Source organism: Neovison vison, chromosome 2 (genome assembly GCF_020171115.1).
Source record: "Neovison vison isolate M4711 chromosome 2, ASM_NN_V1, whole genome shotgun sequence".
In the NCBI taxonomy this organism is placed as follows: Eukaryota; Metazoa; Chordata; class Mammalia; order Carnivora; family Mustelidae; genus Neogale; species Neogale vison.
In genome coordinates, this window is record NC_058092.1 from 165,765,617 (window position 1) to 165,784,580 (window position 18,964).

The 18,964-nt window shown below is 39.6% G+C and overlaps 1 protein-coding gene and 1 long non-coding RNA gene across 7 annotated transcripts in view; one reads left to right on the plus strand and one right to left on the minus strand.

The window, feature by feature from the left end:
• Positions 1 to 2,120, minus strand: part of LOC122900670 — a 35,334-nt gene extending 33,214 nt beyond the window's left edge. The window contains exons 1-3 of one of the 4 annotated variants that reach the window (XR_006383296.1): positions 2,039 to 2,120; positions 1,454 to 1,528; positions 1,000 to 1,033 (exon numbers count right to left, since the gene is read on the minus strand). This is a non-coding gene — a long non-coding RNA (uncharacterized LOC122900670). Of the gene's footprint in view, positions 1 to 999; positions 1,034 to 1,453; positions 1,529 to 1,712 lie in introns of all 4 variants that reach the window. The other 3 variants (XR_006383297.1, XR_006383294.1, XR_006383295.1) reach the window with 3 other exon arrangements.
• A 61-nt stretch (positions 2,121 to 2,181) lies between these two features.
• ATAD1 (ATPase family AAA domain containing 1) overlaps positions 2,182 to 18,964 on the plus strand; it is a 46,474-nt gene continuing 29,691 nt past the window's right edge. For 2 of the 3 annotated variants that reach the window (XM_044239496.1, XM_044239497.1), the window contains exons 1-2: positions 2,182 to 2,265; positions 5,648 to 5,819. In XM_044239496.1, coding sequence (XP_044095431.1) covers positions 5,658 to 5,819 — 162 coding nt within the window. In that variant the 5' untranslated portion in view covers positions 2,182 to 2,265; positions 5,648 to 5,657. The remainder of the gene's footprint in view (positions 2,266 to 5,647; positions 5,820 to 18,964) is intronic. The other variant, XM_044239499.1, reaches the window with a different exon arrangement.

An 18,964-nucleotide genomic window follows, 5' to 3' on the forward strand; every position in this document is an offset into this window, starting at 1 on the left:
GGGCCAAATATGGTGTTTTGTGCTGCCAGGAATTATATAAAGCTATCCTGGGATGAAAAGCATATGTTCACTCCATTCTATTCTGGAAGAACTTAGCTGACTTAATGATAGCTGGAAATGAACGTGCATGGTATGGAGAAGACAGTAATTTGTGTCTTAGGACCCAGATATAAGAGGTTTCTTGAGAATTTGCTAAATGAAAATTAGATCCAAAAGGTATAGGTGCAGGTACTTGGTTTATAGCCAAACCACTGGAAAAGAAATGAGCAGGGAATTTATTTGGGGGCATGCAGACTCTTGCATATTTTACCCAACAACTTCCTGTAAAATCATAGTCCAGGTGAATTGAGACTAGATGCAATCATATCAGGAGTTCCATCTCATTCTAGAATCCATGTAAGATGTCCTTAATAGATCAACTCCTCATAGTTTGCCTAAGACTTTCTCTGTTTTAGCAACCAAAGTCCTACAGTCCAAAAACCCACTTAGTGTCAGACAGACTGAGTAGACTGGCCACCTGGTCCTCGGCATAAGGTCCTTAGTTGCTGCATTTTCAATAAGCCAATAATGGAAGTCCATTACCATCTTGAATTTCTCAGCTCATTTTCCTTACTTGTGAGCCTATCCTAGTCACCTAAAGTTCTTTCCCTCAGTAATCTCTGCCTTTTAGCTCTGTCAATTCGTGTTCCCAGGAGCATCCCAATGACTCAGACTGAGGATAATCTCAGGGAACCAATGGAGAGTCTCTTCCAAGTCTACTTCCAAGACTATTGAGCAACCATGGTTTTGGTTTGGTTTGGTGAACACTGTCCTGATCTCATAACCATCCTGTTCTTCCCAAAGTTCTATAAACTCTCTAAACGAGTCTAGTTCTCTTAAACCTAGCTTCGTATCATTCAGTATTAAATTCCATTCTGATTCTTGTTAATGAATCCAATCATAGTCTTAAAAATAATTTACACATCCCTGCCATCCCATCCTCACCCTTTAAAGACTTACGATTTGGTCATTTCATGATCTTCTTTCAACTGGACTTAAAGAGAACTGGTATTAAATTATTATCTCAAAGAGAAAGTGTAAAGGGTAGGGTCTGAATCAAATTTGGTTCCAGTAACATTTGCCACTTAGTTGCACGAACTTAGGAAAGTTTCTCTCCCTAAGTCTCAAAATCTGCTCCTCTAGAAAAACAGAAAATCATGACTAGTTAAGAGGACTGCTTTTTGGAGTAATTTAGGTTATGGATGTGAAACACACAGAAGCAGATCGCGGGACCACCTGGCAGGGATTCAATAAACTGTAGCTATTAACCTTACTACGGCACCATAAGCTTGTAAAAAGGGCATCATACATTAACCCCCACAATCAGGCTACAGGATTTTAGACATCAAAGACGATGTCTAAAGCAGAAAGGCACAAACTGCCTTCCTGAGCAGGGTAGTCTTGCCGCCTCTACCTGGAGGAAGCGATGCTTCTTCTATCTGGAAACAGTGGCTAATATCATCTCGCCCCCTGGGTCACGTCTCTCATTCTGGAAAGGGGAAGGTGTAGAAGAAAAAGGGAAGTCACTGAAATGCAAATCCTGCCACCAGATAACCTATTCCGTCCCGACTGCCAGTCCTGCTTGGGTGGGCTGCAAAGTCCTTTCATGCGGCTTTCAAGCGCCACCCCCAGGTGTTTGTCAGCGCGGAAACGGGGGAGGAGGGTGAGCTCACCCTAGAAACTGAAAGGCAGATGGTGAGGGGCGGGGGGTGGCCATGCGCGTCAACACTGGCTAAAGGACAGACAGAAGAGCAGCCTATTGGTGTGCACGCGGGGTGAGGGGCGAGGGTCGGGCGGAAGGCTCCAGGAGGAGTCAGTGGAGAACTCTGCGGGGACGCACAGCATTTCTTCGTACACTGGAGCAGGCTCCCCGATTTGTCAGTGTCGCGGCCGGAGCCCGCGATCTGGGCAGGGGACTCCTGTAATCGATTAGCGCCTTCCCCTATCCCATCCCAGTAGCTAAACTCAGGACCTCGGCGAGAGCGGCACGCGGACGCACCTGCTTCGCGGAAAACCTCAGGCCCCTACCGCCCCCGCCCCCGCCCACGCCCCCGCCTCGTCTGAAACCCGGAAGCGCGTCCCCTCCTCGCCGACGGCTGTGGTCAGCGCATGCTCCGTGCGAGGGGACGGGGCAGGGCTCCCGCCGGAAGCACTCTCTCCCAGGCGACCTTTCCTTCCCGTCTGAGACTGGCTGAGGGCTCCTGCCGCTTCAGCGTCCGCCCCGGGGTGAGTAGCGGGGTTCTCCCGGGCCTCGTGGGGCGGGCGCGGGAACCCGCTGAGCTCCCTTGGGGACCGGCTGGAATCTGGGAGGCCGCGCGAGGAAGGTCACGGCACCTTCCTCCCACGCCCGTCGTCCGTGCCGCCCCCCGGCTTCCCGCAGCCCTTGGTATCTCGCAGATTAACCTCCAAGGGCGTCCCGGGCCTCGCCTTGGCTTCCGGCCCGCCCTAGGCCCTTAAGTCTTCGTTAGCGTCGTCTCCTCCCCACACCCTCCACGACGTAGGCCATTTGCTAGGGACTCTCGGTAGACAGTCGGGTCGCCGCGGGGGCCTGGGGCGCCCCGGGCGACCTCAGCAGCACCGGGGGTCCGAGGCGGAGGCGGCCGGATGGAGCCGGGTGTGACTGTCGCACAGGCACTGCCACCCCCTAGTGCAGAGGCGGAGGCGGTTCTTCGGGCCGGGGCATACGCAGAGGACGGTGCTGTTAATAATAACCTGTCCTTTATGGAAAGGTTGGTAGTCATTGTGACAGGGTGTGTTCCTAGGGCCTTGTTGCCCTCGAGCCTGGGACTTTGGGGTTGAGAAAAACTTTCCTACAACCTTGCAGTGCATTCGGACAGAAACACCATACTCTCCCCATACTCTCGGTCCCTAACCGAGATCCGTAGATTGCTCACGGACGAGGGGTACGATTTCTAAAGTTTTCTGCCCTGAGACGGAGAACTCTCTTAAATGAAACTGTCTGGTGCCTTGTTTGCCTGACATATAACTGTGCATTGCAGGGTTTTGCCCTGTTACTTAGTTGTACGTAACAGCGTCCGTATGTCTGTACATACTTGTGTATTTTGTTGATTTTTAATGTTTGCTTATACAAGACTGAAATATCACATTCCCTGCCGTCGGGCGCACACGCCGCTTTTGTTGTGTATTCTGTTGCAGTGCTGCTTGCTTACATTGCAGGTAGATCCATGTCCTATGAAAGATAGATGACTGGACAATAAAGTGTATACGGTTACAACCTACAAGGAGGACTTTCGGTTTCATTTCAGGATTTTAAAGTCATTGTGAAAGACGGACTACTGGTTTAAGCTATGCCGTAGGTCTAGAGTACTCTCCTGCAGGTACTAATATAAATATAGGAAATGTATAGGTAACAGGTTTGATGTCTTGAGATTTTTTATAGGATTAAAAACTCTCATTGCCTCGACGACTGGAATGTACTGAAACTTGCCCTAGTTGTTCATGTAGTTCCGTGAACATCCAGTAGGTGGCGGTTCTATCACCACTAACTCAAAACTTTCAAATAAATGAAAATGTTTTACTCGAATATCACGAGTTTTCACAGATTAAGTGAATAAAACTTTGATTTTGCCTATTGGTTTGTCTCCATCTGTGAATAATAGCCCCGCGTAATGATATCACATCTTCCAGCTGCATTTTCGAATTTACTCTGTTGGAATTAAGGGTAGAGAAGTCAATTTTTTACTTTTAAGAAGTGGACTATTGTTAACTTACGTTTAGGAATCCATGCTGATGGATGTAAGCACACTTGGGTTTGTTGCATGAGGAGAGACTTTAATTAGATGGCTTTTCCTCCCTAGCTCCATTTCTAAAGATATAATTAATATAATAACTGAATTGTGTGTTCCTTGAGGACAGTAATTTTATCTTAGCCCTTATTGTATGCCCAATATATAGTAAGCATTATAAATACATGTTCAATAGGTGCTTAATGGTGTGATTAAATCACTTAATATCCCTAGCTCAAAGGTTCTGTATCTGAAATGAAGGCTTTCAATTATTTTGTTGTTAAGTTTAAGTTAAATAACATACTATTGTGAAGTAAATGGGCCCTAGTAAGGGAGAAACATAAAAATTTTGGGGGGGAGGAATCGTTCAAAGTCTGGCGCATTTTTGTTGGAATAATTGAGTGGGAAGTGTTTCTGCAATTGCAGTTTATCTGTTGAACAGATAATTACTGAATGGTGTCTCCTGTATGTGACAGAAAGATGAAAAAGGTAAAGTTGGTTTTTGAAGTTTGGATAGAGTTTGACTAATCCTAGATGAAGGGAGAGAAATGTCCTATCTAGGGTACCAGGCAAATACGGTGGAGGGAAAATACACATGGCATTTTCCGACACCAGCCACTCCAGCTATTGAAAGTTCTTGTTGAGAAGTGGTGAGAAGTAAAATGCTTAAACGTTACTCTTTGAGGCTAGGTTAGAGTAGTCTTGTAAAGGGAAAGCTTTGAAGTCTTTTTATCAGAGAGAAGTATATACTCTTGAATGGAAGGAGGGAGGGATCTAAGAAGGAGGGAATCTAAAAGGGAATCTAAAAATTCTTGGAACTATTCCAGAGGGTGGGAGGGGAAGACGATTTTTAATTGAATAGTAGTACTGACAAAGGAAACTAATTTTGGTGGAGGAAGGACCATAGATAGGAATCTATGCAGTTCCTAATTTTTACCCATGACTGAGCCATCTGTGCAAATTCTGGCTTATTCCTTTTCACATGAGTGCAGAATATATTCTCTCTCTTTCTGACATAGCATAGCACTCAGCTTAGTCCTGTACCATGAAAGAAAAATAGCATTATTAGAATTTGAGATCCTGTCTTCCAAAATGTGACAGTCCCGTCGTCCGTAACAACCTTATTGTTTTGGGTAGTTATTGCCTTATTGACAGGGGTGTCCGTGCCTTCTGCCAGTCTGTATGTGATCGAGGTAGCTGCTCAGAAATATAGGTAAAAGTAGCCACGCTGCCTCCTTTTTTCTGTCTCCGGTGACTACTGTATTCTTGTGGTTTAAAATGTTTGAAGATTCTAGTGCTTCACATTTAGCTGGGTGGTTGAAAACAATAGGATGGCTCAAAACATTTAATGTCACTTATTAATAGAGAAAATGGTATGTTTAAATTTAAGCAGGCCTCGAAAACCTGAAACGTAAGCCTGAGGAAAAAGCGAGTCTTTTCAGTTTTAGTTTCACTCAAAAATTGTTTGTTGTACATTGTACTTAGGGGAAATTCCTACTGTCACGTTAGTAAAGTATTTCATTGTCTGGCTGCCTTTCTTCAGTTGAGTTAGTGTTTTGGTCAATATATCTCTAGGTTTTCTGAAATAGTTATTTAAAAAGTGTTAAAAGAGTAAATACCATAAGATGTTGACTGCATTGTTGCAGAATTATTATTTACTTCTATGAGCTTTAAGGAAAATTCATTAAAAAGTCCATTAAACCTCAGTTTTTGGTATGTTCATTTTTCCTTAAAACACTTAGGCAGGTAATGTTGAATTTGACTAGAAGTTAGTTTTTCTTGCTAAGTTTAAGCTACTTATTATCAGTCTCCCAATTGTAATGAATCTAGTAATTTAGTGACGTTTCTGTTTGTTTTTTAAGGTTAATCAAGATGGTACATGCTGAAGCCTTTTCTCGTCCCTTGAGTCGGAATGAAGTTGTTGGTTTAATTTTCCGTTTGACGATATTTGGTGCAGTAACATACTTTACAATCAAATGGATGGTAGATGCAATTGACCCAACCAGAAAGCAAAAAGTAGAAGCTCAGAAACAGGTATGGCTGAAACATTTGAGGATCACTTTTTCTTGGAGCTAGCTGGTATTTTTCCATAAAACCAAGGATATGGTAGAATTATAAATTAATGAGAAGTTCTCTAAGACCCATGTGAAAATGTGTTTGAATGTCCTGTTTAATTTCATTATTCCTTAAAAAAAAATTTGTTTTTCAAATCCTTTCTGTGTAATTTATTAGGATAAAAAGGGGTGAAAATAAAGATAGTCCAATATTTTGTTGTGAACATCTTCATTGGAATTTTTTTGTCAGCTAATGAGTGAAGGAATCTAGGTAAAAGTTTTCAACAGACTAACCAAAACAGTTTATCTTTAGTAATGGTATGCGTTTTGCTTTGCACGACATTTTAAGTGTGGGTAATACTAATCACCTGTCTTACACTTGTAAACTCACTAATTTCTAAATTAAATTACTAATGTTATTACTATAAGTAGGTTTATTTTTGCTTTTTGGTGTTTTTTTTTTTTTTTTTTTTTTTTCAGTAACTGCCTCTTGTAGTCATTTTCTTATTAGGCCGACATATCTGTTTTGGTTTCTGTTCTTTCTCAAAAACGTAAAAGACTTAAAGAAGCCTTTTAAGTTTCTCTTGCTATTTGAGGGCAAGATGTTCATATTCATTGATTTTTAGATTTGTTCTGTGTGTTGTAACTGTGATGCATTCAGTAAATAAATATTTACTGAGCTCCTAGCAAATTCTTGGTGCCAAGGATAAAAGATAGATAAATCTTGTTCTTTCAAATACTATAGGCTAGTGTGGCAGACCAGGATGTCAGTAAGTGACTGCTTTAGGGTGCTATGCATAGTTCTTAAATCAGTGAAAATCACAGTTTTGTGAATACTGCTTACTGTTCATATCCAAAAAGCAATTTGAACAGTTGTGAGTTTGTTCCCTGAATTTGATTATAAAATAGGTGACTCGGGGTCTAGATTATGTCATAATATCTGCCAATTTATAACTCTCTGAGAAGTCTGACCAGTGCAGTGTATGTATGTTTTAATTAAGTATATCCATGTGTCAGCTGAAGTGCAGCTTTCCCTGCCACCCACATGATGCAAGTTGAGTCTGAGGTCAGGGTACTGGTAAGTCATACCATTTTCAAAAATTTCAAAAGCAAAGATGTGACTATTAAAACAGAGTTTTGTTTATTTTCTTGGCTTCTAAGAGCTCCTGGAACATACCTATGGAAGATGTAGAAAGCCAGACAAAGATATTAAATAATACATGAATGGATTGTTACCTTTAAGCCTTTATTAATAATCTTGTGCATAGTATTATAAATATCAGTACACGAAGTGTTAGACTGTATGTCTGTCCTCATAGTGTCCATGGTGGGATTAAAAAGACATGCCCATGATAATATAAATTATAGTAGCATATTCTGATTGCCTAATGAGTAGACAAAAACTATATGGCATTTAGAGGAAGGAGCAGTCACTAATGATTAAGGTAGTTGAGTGTGGCCACTGAAATAGGCAAGGACAATTTGGAGTAGAAAGGAGATCTTGAACAGAATCTTGATGGTTGTAGGAATAGCAAGACCTGTTGCAGGAACAGTAAATAGACTAGTCAGATTGGAATAGAGTGTTTAAGCAACTAGCTAGTAGTCCTTGAAGGGAGAAGTAAGGGAATAAAGTGTAAAGTCGGGGGGAAAGACCTCTACTTTTCCTTACCCTGTTCTTTTTGGTGGGTGGACAGAGGCTGATAAAAATTCCACAGCATTTTGTAAGTCCTTATTAACCAAGAACGAGGCATGTTGTTTGCTTGGTCAGGGGCTCTAGCTTCTCTGATAGCCTTCCTCTGTTCCTTCCCTACCTCCCTGGCCAGCTACTGAAATACCCTATTGACCAGTTGAAGTCCTCTAGATAGGCAGTGGTAAACTACTAAGCTGTCAAACTACCTATTAAAGATTTTTGAGTAGGTGAGTGATAGGCAAAGGCGTGTTTTAAGGATAATTAACGTCACAGTATTATATAGCAGGAACTGGGGTTAAGGAGACTAGAAGCAAGATCTGTTGCATAGACTTAACCAGACTGCAGTAGGCCTAGCAAAGACGTAGAATAAGGGGGTGACGAAAGGAATGGAACGGGTGAAATAGACCAATAAGAATGGATGCTGGCAGGACTTCGTGATGACATGGGGAAAAAAAAAGGACAGCTTAACAAATGGGTTCAGGATTTGTTTGGAGTCCTCGAAGACTCATAGTATCTTTCATAGAGGTTTAGAAACTGATAGATGGGCAAGTTTATGAGAAGATGATACTTGATTTGGGCATATTGAGTTTGTGTTGGGGATAGGCATCTAGGGGTAAATGTTTATCCAGCAGTTAATCGTAGGTCTAAATCTCAGAGAAAAGGTCAGTCCACAGAGGTTCCTCATCAGATGCTCAGAAGTTATTGGGCTTATTAGAGAAGTGAGCTCAGCTGGGATGCAGTAGGCCCCGGGATTATTCTTACGTAGATCAAGATCATTTGTGGGGTTTTCCTCACCTCCTCCTACCACCATCAGCATTTATACATTCAAATATTTGTTGAGTGTAATTGTGAAGAGAATAAATGCTGATAACTTTATTGGGAGTGAGGAGGTCTCTAAAGGAGGTGCCAAACACCATAAATAGTAGGCTGAAGACTAAGCCTTCATTTAGGGAATGGAAGGATGAAGTGAAGCCAGTGGAGAATGAACAGGTCGGTTGGGGTAACTGATCTTCCTGCTAAAAACAACTAAATGATCTAGATAAAATATTTTTTTAAGTCTTCTTAAAGGTATTCATGAGCTGGCAAGAAAGTAAGAAACTCAGATAAAAAATACTGAAGGCAAAGATTGGAAAAGATAACATGAACTTGATGGCCAGCTTTCATTTGAAAGCTGGGGGGAATTTGCCGAAGCTACTGAATTTGAACTTATGTTTTTATGGCTCAGAGGAGCTCAGGATACAAAGCACAGGACCATTCCAGGCTAGGGTGTCTCATAGATAATACTCCCATACATCTTTGACTCCAAAAGACTGTACCCTCTTTGGTAGTTCATCTAAAGATAAAGATGTAAGAATGGTTTGAAAAGAGAAATTTTAAGCGGTATACTAGTAGTTGAAGTGACACATACGAAGTATAGACACAGCAAGGTTGAAAGTGAAAAGATGGAAAATGCCTATACCATACAGAGAGAAAGCTGAACAAAAATAAACTTCAAGGCAAAAACACTGTTAGAGTAAATAAGGTTCACTAGAGTGATTAAAGAGTCAGTTCACCAAGAGATAACAACATTTCTATATTTGTGTACATCATTAATATAGCCTCAAAATATATAAGGCAAAAAACTGGTAAAACTATAGGGAGAAATAACGTATCCGTCATCTTGGTGGGAGGTTTTTAACATTGCTTTCAGTAACGGTAGAGTTAACAAGAGTTCAGTGTAGTTAACATATAGTGTTATATTAGCTTCAGGTGTAAAAATAATAGTGATTCAGCAATTCTGTACATTATTCAGTGCTCGGCTTGGCAAGTGTGCTCTTAATCCCACCATTCCCATCCACCCACCTCCACTCTGGTAACTAGTTTTTTCTTTAGTTTTTGAATTGGATTATTTTGGGGGGGGTGTTAAGTTGTACAAATTCTTCATACAATTTGGATACTAACCTTTTAGCGGATATGTAATTTGCAAATATCTTCTTATTCAGTAGATTGTCTTTTAGTTTTGTTGATTACTTCCTTTTTTGCTGTCCAGAAGCTTATTTTGATGTAGCCAGATGAAACTTTTTCTTTTTAATGGTAAAGATACAGCAGATTACATAAGTAACAGCATTATCTAGTGGCCACATATAGTATATTGTACATCAAAAAATGCTGGGTATGTATCTTGGGGTGCCTGGGTGGCTCAGTTGCTGGGTGTCTGCCTTTGGCTTGGGTCCTGATCCCCAGGTTCTGGGTTGGAGTCCCACATCAGACTCCCTGCTCCACGGGGAGCCTGCTTCTCCCTCTCCCACTCCTCCTGTTTGTGTTCCCTCTCTCGCTGTATTTCTCTCTTTCAAATAAATAATTTTTTTTTAATGCAGGTTAAGTATCTAAAAAGCACCATAAGATTTGCAAAATTTAACTAGATACTAAGTTGTAAAGCAGATGTCAAGTTTCAAAGCACAGGTAGCAAGTTCATTACGTTCCCCGGCTCCTGTGCAGAACAGTAAGATCATTAAATATCCAGTAAGTTCAGAGAGTAAGAAACATCTCTAAAGAACTTTTAGGTAGAAGAAAACAGTAGTAGAAATTAGAAAATATTTATGATGAGGGTGCTTGGGTGGCTCAGTTTGTTAAGCATCTGCCTTCGGCTCAGGGCATGAACTCTGGGTCCTGGGATCAAGTCCCACAAGGCTCCCTGCACAATGGGTCTGCTTCTCCCTCTGCTTGCCACTCTTCCTGCTCATGCATGCGTGTGCATGTTCTCTCTTACTTTCAAATAAAACAGTAAAATCCTAAAAAAAAGAAATGTCAAATTAAACTTAATATATTAGTGTTTAGAGAGAAATTTATAGTCTTGCTTGTTAGAAAAGGTAGAAAATTAATAAAGTAAATATCAAACTTAAGCTCAAGAAAAGATTTTGAACATAAACCCATGGATAATAAAAGAATGGAAATAATAGGAAGGCAAATTAATAGAAAATAGACTATACAATAGTGAATAAAAATATAGAAAATGAATAGACAGCAGAGAAAGCCAGTGAAACCAAAAAGTTGGTTATTTGAATATCCAGAAATATTTGACAGTTCTGTAAAACCAGTAAAGAAAAAAATAAAACCACCGATTAATATTACTAGGGAATGATAGAGGAGGCATAATGATGATGCTGTAGACATTAAAATAAGGAAAATTAATAACTGCCAATAAATTTAAAAACCTTAGATGATACAGATAGACTCTTAGAAAAATATAAATTGCCATAACTGACTTAAGAAGTAGACACGAATATTTAGTCCCATACCTATGAAATAAGTTAATATTGGATATATATTTTGATAAAGAATACCCCAGGCCCATAGAATTTTACTGGCAAATTCTAGCAACATAGACAGAGATCACAAATAGACGGGGGAGGGGGCGGAGCAGGCTCCCCGCTGAGCAGAGAGCCTGATGCGGGGCTCGATCCCAGGACCCCGAGATCATGACCGAGATCATGACCTGAGCCGAAGGCACAGGCTCAACCCACTGAGCCACCCAGGTGCCCCCAAATTCTAGCAACATATAAGGAACAAATTAATAATAACAATTTTATACAAACTCTAAAAATGGAAACAGCCACCAAATCTTTTTATGAGGGTAGCTTAATATTCCTAAAATTTGCAGTGGGCTATAAGTTATCTCAATTAAATGAATAGAAAATCCTAAAATACTAGCAAGTTGAATTCAGCAGTTCATAAAAAAAAAGTTAACATATTATTACCAGTGGGATTTATTCCAGGAGCTTAAGGCTGGCTTCAATTGAGGAAAAAATATATTTATAATGTTCTATAATAACAGATTAAAGGATAAAACTATGATTATCTCAATAAATGCAGAAAAAGCCTTTGTTAAAATTAAAATATTCATTCTTTTTAGAAAAGCTCTTACTTAGTGAAGTAGGAATAGAAAATAATGTCTTTACATCCAGATGGCCAACAGACACATGAAAAAGTGCTCCACATAACTTGGCATCAGGGAAATACAAATCAAAACCACAATGAGATAGCACCTCACACCAGTCAGAATGGCTAAAATTAACAAGTCAGGAAATGACAGGTGTTGGAGAGGATGCGGAGAAAGGGGAACCCTCCTACACTGTTGGTGGGAATGCAAGCTTATGCAACCACTCGGAAAACAGCATGGAGGTTCCTCAAAAAGTTGAAAATAGAACTGCCCTATGACCCAGCAATCACACTACTGGGTATTTACCCTAAAGATACAAATGTAGTGATCCAAAGGGGCACGTGCTCCCAAATGTTTATAGCAGCAATGTCCACAATAGCCAAACTATGGAAAGAACCTAGATGTCCATCAACAGATGAATGGCTAAAGAAGATGTGGTATATATATATACAATGGAACACTATGCAGCCATCAAGAGAAATGAAATCTTGCCATTTGCAACAACATGGATGAAACTAGAGGGTATTAATCTGAGTGAAATAAGTCAATCACAGAAAGACAATTATCGGGGTGCCCAGATGGCTCAGTGGGTTAAAACCTCTGCCTTCGGATCAGGTCATGATCCCAGGGCCCTGGGATCGAACCCCTCATCGGGCTCTCTGCTTGGCCGGGAGCCTGCTTCCCTTCCTCTCTTTCTGCCTGTCTCTCTGCCTACTTGTGATCTCTGTCTGTCAAATAAATAAATAAAATCTTTAAAAAAAAAAAAAGACAATTATCATATGATTTCCCTGATATGAGGAATTTGAGAGGCAACGTGGTGGGTTTGGGGAGTAGGGAAGGAAAAAATGAAACAAGATGGGATCTGGAGGGAGACAAACCATAAGAGACTCTTAATCTAACAAAACAAACTGCAGGTTGCCGGGGGAAGGGGGTATGGAGAGGGTGGTTGGTTATGGACATGGGGAGGGTATGTGCTATGGTGAGAGCTGTGAAGTACGTAACTCTAATGATTCACAGACTGTACCCCTAGGCAAATAATACATTATATGTTAATTTTAAAAAATTTTTTTAAAAAAGAAGATAATGTCTTTAGCCTGATAAAATGAATTTACTGTAGGAAACATACTTCATGGTAAAAAATTTAAAGCATTTCCTTTATGATTAGGAGCAAGTCACGGTTGCCTCTTGTCATTGCTTCTGTTCAGCATTTTACTGTTAATGTTGCATAAATCAGAAAGATAAGAGGTAGAAGGATTGGAAAAGAAATTAAACAGTCATTATACACAGATAATATGATAATCTACAGAGGAAGCAAAGTCTGTAGCTGATATGTTGGGGTTAATAAGGTTAAGTTTAAGGGCTGCTGGATATAAAATCAGTGTACAGAAATCAGCTGTTTCTGCATCCCCGTCACACTTTGAAAAGGCAACTTTAAATAAAGGTACTGTTTACAGTAGTATCAAACATTTACAGTCACTGACAAACACAAGTTGTGCAACACATTTTTAATGAAAATTATGAAACTATTGAAGCTGTGCTTAAATTCAATGCCAATAAAAAATATTGACAGGCTTTTTAATTTTTTTCCCTAAAATTTTTATGGAAGAATTTAAATTTATGTGTAGGAAAGATACTCTTGAAAAACAAGACATTTAAAAAAAAAAACGTATATTGGGGAGGGAGTATTTTCCTTAATTTATATCAAAATGTATCATAAAGCTATAGTTACTAAAACAGTATGCTATTGGCACAGGGATGGATTGGCAAATTTAGCAGGATAGACTGCAGAAACAGACTTAGGCATACTTTGGAAACTTGATGTATGACAGAATTGGCTCTGCTTTTTTTAATTATTGGAGAAAGGATAGACTTTTCAATAAATGGTAATTGGACAATTGGTTCTATGTGAGAGGGAATAAATTTTGATTTTTACTTGATACCATTTGCAGTAATCTCTTCCTTGGATTAACAACTTGAATTTATTCATATAACTATTTACTGAGAACGTTTTTTGTGGTTCTTTTTACCTCATCTGTGTATTTTAAAGATAGCCTTTTTAAAAAATCTACCCAATTAATAATAAAAGCACCCCAAAAAAGGCCAGAAGAATAGGAAAAAAAAATAATAAGGTCTTGGTACTAGTCTTTCCCACCTGAACACACGTGAAGTATACAAAACACTGCAGGCTGTAGTAATTCATTATGGCAGTAAATTTCAACTGGAAGGCCTACATTCTGAAATGAGAATTAGGGGAAATTGGTGGGTGTTGAATATAATTTTTAAAAGCCCCTCTTCGACTCTTAATGTCACAAAACAAACTGAGCATGGCCGGGGCGAGGGGGGTAGGGAGAGGGTGGTGGGGTTATTGACATTGGGGAGGGTATGTGCTGTGGTGAGTGCTGTGAAGTGTTTAAACCTGGCTATTCACAGACCTGTACCCCTGGGGCTAAAAATACATTATATGTTTATAAAAAAATAAAAATAAAATTAAAAGCCCCTCTTCACTTTTCTCTCCCACTATCTGGAAAATCATTTGTGTCAAGTCAAAACCAAAGGAAGAGAAGGTTGCAAAAGAGAATTAGTTGTAGAGATTTTTTTTTTTTAAGTTTTTTTTTTTTTTTTTTTAAAGTAATTTCTACACCCAACATGGGGCTTAAACTCACAACCCCGAGATCAAGAGTTGCATGCTGTACCAACTGAGCCAGCCAGGGGCCCCAAGAGAATTAGTTATAAATGCTGTGTTATAGAATGATCCAGGAGAAAAGGAGGACATAAAGAATTCAATCAAAGAAAGCGATCCATAAATTTAGCAAAATCAGAGCATTTCCATTCACTGGGGACAGCAAGTACAATGTGAATTTAAAAAGGTGGTTATTCCAGAGTTTGCTGGCAGAAAGTTGAAGATGAAGAGGGAAAAGACTAGTGGAAAAGGAGGAGGTAGAGAGTTGCTGCCAAAGAGGATGGAGGTAGGTCCCAGAGGGGTTGGGATTAGTAGTTTAAGAACATTTTAAGGTTAGGGTGCCTGGGTTGCTCAGTTGGTTAAGCAACTGCCTTCGGCTCACGTGATGATCCTAGAGCCCCGGAATCGAGTCCGGCATCAGGCTCCTTGCTCGGCGGGGAGTCTGCTTCTCCTGCTGACCTCTCTACTCTCATTCTCTCTCTGTGTGTGTGCCTCTCTCTCTCTAATAAATAAATAAATAATCTTTTTAAAAAAAGGAATATTTTAAGGTTAATAATTAATTTACTCTCAGTGAAGTGGGAAGATGTTATAACTGAATGGGAAGGAGAATTGGAGGTTTAGGACCTGCTGAGGTAAGTACGTGATCAGGGCTTAATGAGATAAATCATTGTAGATTATGAACATTAGGGCATAGTTGAAGGAAGCATGATGGTATTGGGAATTTAGTTGTTTTTATTAACTTCTCCAAGCATTTCTCAGTATCTTGGTAGCAGATAAACTGAATGGTGGTACGGAGTCAGCACTGAGGATAAGGCTGTCTGGTTCAAGTCCCTTAGAACCTTAGGGTTCTAAGATTTAGCACAACACATTGTTGAAATGATGAGCTGTGGTCCAGGCCATTTAGGAAGTCAGGTATTGCCAGATGGGGGATAATTAACTGGGAGTATAGAAGGGAATTAAAGAATTAAGGGTATACATTGAAGGTAAAGATCACGTGTGACTATGGGTGAGGAGGAAACTAGGACTTCCATGGTCACAAAGGCAGAACACTGAATATAGAAGCTGAGATAACATTTTGAGGCTACCAATAATCAGCGGACCTCATGTGAATTTTAAGGCAGTGCAGTGGTCAGATGAAAGAAAGGTAAACAATGATGTCCATGTATTCAAATCAGGAACAGTAACCTAGAAGTAGTCTTAATGTTTGAATTAGAATATTTGTAAACAGTTTCTAGCCTGAAGCCCGGAAAACTTCCCAGCTTGGTGAAATGTAGGCTGTCAGTCAGGAGAGAGGAGATGGTTTCTGCAGGGTGTTACACAGGGTTAGGGATTTTTTGGGCATCCAGTGCTGTTTAGGCCATATTTAGATGTAGTAGAAGAGTTCTGCTGGGTATGTCTAATGAAAGGATGGGTTGGGTTCATTGGGCTAGAGAAAAAATGGAGTGTCTAGGTAAGCTCTCTGAAGAGCTTTCAAGCACAGGATGAATAAGTTAATGCTTGACCTGTTCTGAGTATTAATAAATACAGTATTTGGGTTAGCATACTAATTAGACCTAGAGTATTTCTGAGATTTTAGTTTAATTGTCAAAGGCCAGCAAAGATGACTACTGAGAATTCTTCCTACCTATGAAGGTCATATACTGTGACCTTAGTGAAGTTAATGTCATATTTTTAGTACTGTCATGACACTTTAGTCTTCAAATCTTTTAGTTATTTTGAGAGAAGTAAATTAGCCAAAGTATTTTATGAAGAGATACACACTGAGACCTTTCAAAAAAAATCACGAACTGTCAGCTGCCAAGTATTTTTGAGAGCGGCCGGCGCTGAATGCCAGTTACGCTGGAACGAGCTGACGTTTGCTGACCCCAGGAAGCCATTGTGACCTACATTATGGATCAGGTGGCTTTCGCAACTAACTACGGTTTACTGGCACTAAATCTAAGAGGCCTGAAAAGCTGAAGTCACTTGAGACAGGAAGTCAGTAAGGAATACACGGTTAGTGTTGCCTGATTGGCTGGCCATGGGATAGGTAGAAGTGATGGGGAAAGAGGAGCACGCAGAGAGGGAACCTGGAGGAGAGAAAACTGCAGCATTGGGCTGTATGCCCGGGGCAGTGGAAGGGCACGATAGTAGAAAGCCATGGGATCCTGTAGCTTCCAGAATACACCCAGTAAAACCAGAAGAGATACATGTGCACTGAAAGGGAAGATGACTTGGGTCCTCTTGAAAAGGGTGTTTTCAAGAATTTTAATATGTTTATAAGAGATTATATCAAATATATAGAGCTAATTACTCAAATTCTTTGGTGTTTCCTATTTCAGTGTATTTTTGAGCTTTGTAGCCGTGATTTCCTCTGTCCACACTTAGAGTCTGTTAGCTATGACGTCTGTTTAAAAAAAAAAAGCCTTAAGTTTAATTATAGTTCACCTCTGGTTTTTCACCCTTAACTTCTTAATGCTATCTCTAACTTTCTAAAATTCTTCTTCCAAAATAACAACAAATTATGAATCTTTCAAAAATTGAACAAAATGTTTCTTTTTTGTTACTCCTTTTCTCACATCTCCTCTTTTCCCATTTTAGGCAAAAATACTAGTTTACTCTTTCCTACCCTACTTCTTAATCTTGTTACAAATACTTACGTGGGGAAAAAAACAAAACAGAGTGGAAGGATAAAAAATACAATGAAACAGTTAAAAAAATGAGTGTACAGTAAAATCTAAGTTTCCCTCCTACCTCTGACCCCCTGCTCCCTGCCCCGCCCACCATTTTTCCTCCACAGAGTAACAACTACTTGGAGAGACTCACTTTAAAAACCAAACAAAAGTTGGCTAACTGGAAAATATAATTGTCACTGAGTTGTAAATGATAAAGCAGTGCATGAATGTACACTATTTTTAGAGTGTATAATTATAATTTTGTTCTTGGTAAAACATTTTAGAAATAGAGGCTCACTCAGTTAAAGCTGTCAAAGCTAGAAACAGTTGGATAACTTCTGCAACAGTTTGGAATTGTTATGATGTGTTTTGGGGTCCTTTCTTTTTATTTGTTTGTTAACCATGTTCTTTCCCAAGTGAGGATTGGTGTTTCAGCAGAACATGAGCTCTGGAATTAGATCAGGGTTTGAACTCTGGAAATGCCAATTTCTAGCTCATAATCTTGGCAGCTCTCTTAATTTCTTTGACCCTTAGGTTTCTCACCTAGAAATAAGCATAGTAATAGCTACTTCTCAGGATGATTTTAAGGGCTGATTGTTTAAAAAAAAAAAAGAAAAGGAAAAGGAAAAATAAAGAAAAAGAAAATGAGTTTTGCCCAGTAAGCATTAATTTCTTTTTGCTGTCAATGTTGTTAATGCAACTTGAAGGTATTGTTAAATGGGACTGCTTTTGTGGGGAAAAGATTTTAGGTAAGTTTTACCAAAGCATTTTCTAGCTCTATACTTGTTTAGGAAATCCCAGATATAAATAAAGGTTGTTACTATTTAAAGCAAGAGGCAGTTGTGGCCTAGAGTAAAATTTTAAGAGCAAATAGCTAATGGGAGGAAAAAAGCAGGGTTTCTTAACTCAGCAATGCTGACATTTGGGGCCAGATAATTGGGGAGGGGCAGGCTGTTCTTTGCCCTTAAGAACGCTCAGCAGCATCCTTGTCTCTTCTGACTAGATACCAGTCGCACCCTGTCCCCCCAGGTTGTGATGGCCAAAAGTATGTCCCCTGAGGGGCATAGTCACCCCTGGCTGAAAATCCATGTTTACTGCATTGCCTAGAAAGAACACATGTGGGATGGCTTCACATTTATAGAAGCAGAATGAAAAAGAAGAGTAAATTGATGTTATTACAGATTCTAAAATAGGATACCTTTCATAGCTGACGCATGAAAGATTTTAAGTCAGCGAAAGAGAAGATATATATTAATAAGGAAGAGATTCAGGAACCTTGGAAAGGCTACTTTATCCATTGCTTTAGTAATTATACAGGGGAGAGCTAAAGAGGAAAAACAGTGTGGTTCATAGCACTTTTGAAAAAATGCTACGTTACAATCATATGATTTATCCTAATTTACTCACACTTATCCTAATCCTCTAATGAATCTCTGACTATACTGCTCTGTAATATGAATTTCATCTGAAGCAGGAATACCCCCTGACAAAAACAAGATCTTATAGAATCAAAGTATTAGGGGGTGCCTGGTTGGCTCAGTTGGTGAAGTATGCACCTCTTGAACTCAGGGTCATGAGTTCAAGCCCCACGTTAGGCATGGGGCCTGCTTTAAAAATACATAAAATAAATAAAGGATACGATATGATTTTTTTAAAGTATTTTAGGAAAATGGAACAACAAAAAAATTCAGTCTTTATTTCTAAATATGCTCACTTAATTGAAATTTGAGTGTGTTTTCTAGAGATTTTTGAAGACTCCTTAGTGGTCACAGACTCCTGTCTTATAATTGGGGACAGTAAGGTCATGTGGGTTAGAGGATGGTCCCTGGAGTTGGGTCGCCTGCATGTGTATTGTACCTACCTCATAAGCTTGCTCGGGGGATTCAGTGAGTTCATCTATTTTCAGTATTTTGGCTATTTTGGCATAATACTCAGCGTGCTCAGTAAATGTTTATAACCATTTATTTAAAAATTTAATCAAAAGCTTTAATGTGTTGGTAAAGCTCAAAGGTTTAAAGCTAGTTTTGCCCAGCTCTAAAAATAAATGTAAGTATATTTCTAATTTAGTAGTATTTTTACTATCTCTGGTTGCCTAGTCCCAGGAATTGGCTTTAACTAAAAAGGACAGCTTCTCAGAACAATTTGAGATTTGATAGATAGGGGCATCTGGTGTCGATATATG